Source organism: Vespa crabro, chromosome 25 (assembly GCF_910589235.1).
Source record: "Vespa crabro chromosome 25, iyVesCrab1.2, whole genome shotgun sequence".
NCBI lineage: Eukaryota > Metazoa > Arthropoda > Insecta > Hymenoptera > Vespidae > Vespa > Vespa crabro.
In genome coordinates this window covers 2,637,487-2,642,486 of record NC_060979.1, presented here as the reverse complement: position 1 = coordinate 2,642,486, position 5,000 = coordinate 2,637,487, and the positions used below count along the sequence as shown (strand labels likewise).

Here is a 5,000-nt window from a genome sequence, read left to right as displayed (position 1 = left end):
TCGTCTCCAAACCTCCCCTTACCTACCCCTTCTTGCCGAGCTCTTGGCTACGGGTCAGTTGGATCTCCGTGATTGCCTGATGGACCTGGCAAAGAGAAATCTTCAGACACGCGGCACCACCAATGGTGTCGCAGACCTCGACCTCGATCTTCATGCCGACGATATCGATGAGAATGTCTTCCTTGGTGAGTCATCGTATTTCTTTTATTCTTTCTCCCCTCCCTTTTTTTTTTTTTTTTTTTTTTTTTTATATTCCCTCCTTCATACGATTTTCTTCTTTTTGCTTTTTGCTTTTATTTTTCTTTTCTCTTTTTTTTCTTTCTTTTTTTTTGTTTTTGCCCCCTTTGGATCCTTCCAAGGAAATATATTCAAGGATCAGAATAATGTATATTCTAGGGATGTTATTGGTGGATTTTATTTTTTTATTTTTTTATTTTTTTGAGTGAATCACAAATGAATGGTCGGCCATGATTGACGTGCTGTCAATTTCTTCTTTTTATTTTTTTTTTTTTCGTTTTTTGTCTTCTTTTTTTTTTTTCTAGTAAATAGGACATCCTTTATTGGGGTGATGAAAAGTGGTGGGTAAAGTTCTTTATCTCTCTCTCGTTTTTTTTTTTTCCCCCTTTTTTGCTTTTTAATTGCAAATCAGACGACATTGGTGTTTATTTATAACGCGATATTTGATTAGCTGCTGGATAATCTCCGAATCTCCGTGCAATATCTTGTGTATTCAATAGTATCAATATTTATTTGTTTATTTATTAATTATGTTGGATTATGTTAAAAACTTGGAATTTCTTATCAATCGATAATCCTGAATAATAAATTATTTCTTACAATATCACGTCGATATTTAATTAACAGATTCAATTGTTCCGTCGACATAAACGATAAAGAACAATTGATTTTAAATAAGATCAACTAAAAATTAATTCTCAAATTTTCATATACAAAAATCCTTTATCTTTCCTCGCACAATTATTATTTCTCTTTTTTTCTACTGATAATATCTCCAACATATTTCACATTTCATTTCCCTATTAAGAGTTACAATCGCGTGTTCCAAGATTCTTTACGGGCTCACCAATCGTAACTCTTCAAATACGTATTGTCCATTAAAAAGAAAAGGAAAGAAGAAGAAAGAAAGAAAGAAAGAAATATTTCTTTTCAGATCGTTCTTGTGAACAGCCAATAGAGTCTAATTTTTACGTAATAATATTTACGACTACGTTGGCATCAGATCAGAAAAGAAATCGTCAATTGGTGAGGAGTGAGGTGGGCTGCGGTGGGCTGCGGTGGGCTAGGGTGGGCTGGAGTGGGCTGGGGTGGGCTGGGGTGGGCTGGGGTGGGCTAGAGTAAATACATACATAAAAAGTAGCGGTATCATAATATTCTTATCATTAATGGCCTATATGACATTTTGGGATCGAGTGTTTGAAAATTTAATGTAATTCTTAGTGTAAAAATGTTATGGCGTCGACTGATAAATATGCATTCTGTTTCTCTCTCTTTCTCTCTCTCTCTCTCTCTTTTACTTACTGGTATAGATATGTACATGTGTGTATATGTGTGTGTGTGTGTGTGTGTGTGTGCGTGGGTGGGTGTGCGATATAATACAAGTCATTTTTCACTGTGTAGTAGACGAGCTACTAGCCTGGCACCGAGCTTCCAACTTTTCGAGACGCATCGTCGAGAATTTGTTAACTCTTTTTCCATTATCGACGATTGATGGTTACGATCGTTTAAAGTCTAGTTACAGAGTTATGGTTCCTTGGTTCAAGGAAATTTGGTGTTAAGTTGTTTTTTTTTTCTCCCCCATCAGTCTCTACATTCTTTCTTTTTCCTTTTATCTTTTTTTTTTCTTCTTTTTCTTCTTTAAAAAAAAACCTACACGAAACCTGGATGTAACCTAGAAGCAAACTGATCCACCAAAGGGTGGGTTATTTTCTTTGAAATTATGTCGATGATTTTTAAAAGTCAGTCAGTTCGTTTTCTTTTTTTTTTTTTCTTTTTTTTTGACCAAAACGCAGCCCACCACATAGAGCGTGCAATTTTGTTCATAACGCATGTCGATTATTTTTCTTTAAAAGTAATCTTTTTTTCCTTTACTTTCCTCTTTTTTTCTTTATTCTTTTTTTTTTTTTTTCTAGGATAAATTTAATTCTCCCTAAGGTTCGGTCTGAAAGAAATAATAATCTTTATCTCTTGTTGATTTTGTTCTCTTTCCTTTTTTTTCCCCTATTTTTTTTTTCTTTTTTTTTTTTTTTTTGAAAGTAAAAGATAAGAGCCAAACAAAAGAAAAGTAGGTTGCCGTTCTAAATCTCTTTGTCTCTTTTTCTCTCTCTCTCTCTCTTTTTCTCTTCCCTCCCTCTCTTTCTCTATCTCTCCCCTTTTCTTTTTAATAAACGTTTTACTCTCGAATTCTGATTTATGTAAAGGACCATTCTCCTTTTATTCGAGGAAACGTCCTATTTCGTTCCGTATCATTCGACACGCGAGAGACGATTGAAATCGGACGAGGTCGGATCGGGTTTGCGACCTTAATTAGAATATCATTTTCTTTTTTTTTTTTTGAGAACTGATCGTTCAGAAAAGAGTCAGACAGACAGACGGAGAAAAAGACGGACGGATGTGTAATAAAGAGACAAAGAATAACTTGAGTGACTTATCGTGATCTAATTAGTTGAACTGAATTTTATATATATAAATATATAAAATATGAATATGAAATGAAACAATATTATACAGATTCCTGGACATATCGTTCAGTTTCATTTGATCGTAAACGAAAGGTACTTAAATGATCTAGACAAAATTTTAGAAGATAAAAAGAAAAACCCCAAATTATTTTCACGATCTTATCGAAGAAACAAAAATAATTATCTTAAAAATTATAAAAAAATAATCCTATCGAAGATTTTCAATAGCCCACCACAGCCCCACCACAGCCCACCACAGCCCACCACAGCCCACCACAGCCCACCACAGCCCACCACAGCCTACCCGTGCCGAAAAGATAATATATTCGCAAAAGGAAAATAAATGTTAGACTGGAAATTATTAGAAATCACGAAGGACATATTGATCCTTCTTCTAACCGTTGATTACGCATAAACGTTCCAATCTGTCATTGGTCCTCCTCTACGATCGGCAAAAATATGGGAATACATAGTACGTGTGTCATTCTGTGTAGGGGGAAGGAGAAATAAAAAAGAAAGTTAATGGTGGGTTGGGGTGGGCTAAGGGTGGGCTATGAGGATGGGTTAGGCGGGAAACATATGGAACAGAGAGAAAGAGAGAGAGGAAGAGAGATAGGTAGATAGATAGATAGAAAGAAAAAGAGATAGAAACTCGACAATGGGTGAAGGGAATCCTAGAGGAGTGTTCTCAATGCGGACACAACGCATGTGGATGAAGCAGGACAGAAGAACGAAACGGGAACAATGCCACCCGGTATTATTTTCTGTTTGCTGCGTCAGACCAACCACCCACTCTACCCAGCCTGTATTCATTCTCTCTCTCTCTCTCTCTCTCTCGCCTTTTCCTTTCCTTCTCCTATCTCTCTCTCTCTCCCTCTCTTTCTCTCTGGAGCGAGCGAGCGAACGAACGAGCTAGCTTTCCCTCTCTCTCTCTCTCTCTCTCTCTCCCTCTCTATCTATCTCTATCTCCATCTCTATCTTCCTCATTCACTGTATACGACTATATCTATCCATCTCTTTCCAACCCCGCATCGTTTCTCTCATTGCAAGGGCGTATGCCGACACAGGCTAAGATCCAAGATTGCGGCCTCCTATGTATATTTGCCAAATAAACGAATCAGCTTGTTTCATCCAGAATACACACACACACTCATATATATATATATATATATATACTTCATTTGACCTAACGAAGACATAAATCATTTGCCTGTTAATCCCATTCTCTTTAGTTCCTTTTTTCGTTTTAGTTTTTTTTTTTTCTTTTTTTTTTTTTTCTTTTTTATAACTCATGAACATGTACGATGATACATCGTTCGTGATAATCCTATCATTTCATTTCTTTTCTTTTCTTTTGGTCTTCCTTTTTTCTTTTTTTTTCTTTTTTTTTTTTTTTTTTTTTTTTTTTGGAATTTATTTGAAAGGGCAGGACAATGATCATCTTCTAATCTTGCAGTTCGCTATTAGATATTGATAAATACGATATTCAATTGATTTTATCCGATGAATGATCCAATAATTAACGTATGAATTATTATCATATGAAATTTGCTTGATTTGCTTGTTATTATTTATTTGAAAAATTTGATTGATTTTATTTAATCGATTTGAAAAACTTTTGTTGCACTCCGATAAAATTTGATATGATCCATATAACGTAAAATAGAATTGATTTTATTTGTAATAATTGATATTTTAATTGTACGAATTGTTTCCTCCCGCGTCAGATTAATTTTCTTCGTTAAAATTTTCCTTTGATAAATTTTCAAATGCAATACGGAAAATTTTACGATAAATTATTATATATAGATTATGATTTAAAAAATAATTCATATTTGAATATTGATTTAAAAGTTGAAGATAATAAATCAATTTGTTTCGTATGATTATGTTTCATTTGAGTTAACGTCAAACAGTCAAAGCGAAAGAGGTGTTTTCATTTACTTTAGAACGTCTTACTCTTTCTCTCTCTCTCTCTCTCTCTCTCTCTCTCTCTCTCTCTCTTTGCCTCTCTCTCTTTCTCTTTTTTTTTTTTTTTTTTTTCTCTCTTGTGGATTGACAGCTCGGGCATGAAAACAAGGAATTAGCCGAGATGCGAAAATACCTTTGAAATACGTCTTCCATTTGTTTTCGAGCCTCGAGGAAAATAACAAAAGTGAGTTTTCAAGATCTTTAACTTTAAACTCGTTTAACTTCTAGAACAGTTTACTTTCGTTTCTAAATTGAAATATAGAAAGAGAGTGAGATAGAGATAGAGAAAAAGAGTGAGATGAGATTAACGATAGCGAGCAATTTTGAAAG

General features: G+C 34.4%; 1 protein-coding gene across 10 annotated transcripts in view; it reads left to right on the top strand.

Moving 5' to 3' along the window:
* The window catches only part of LOC124432525 (protein Fe65 homolog), a 138,675-nt gene that overhangs the window by 38,116 nt on the left and 95,559 nt on the right, over positions 1-5,000 (top strand). For 8 of the 10 annotated variants that reach the window (XR_006944288.1, XR_006944287.1, XM_046981551.1 and 5 more), the window contains one exon: positions 1-185. This exon is cut by the window's left edge and continues 174 nt beyond it. The exons of the other annotated variants lie outside the window; for them this stretch is intronic. Coding sequence is in view for 6 of the 8 variants with exons in the window: in XM_046981551.1 (XP_046837507.1) it covers positions 1-185 (185 nt within the window). In the remaining 2 variants the exon portion in view is untranslated. The remainder of the gene's footprint in view (positions 186-5,000) is intronic. 10 annotated transcript variants of the gene reach the window in all.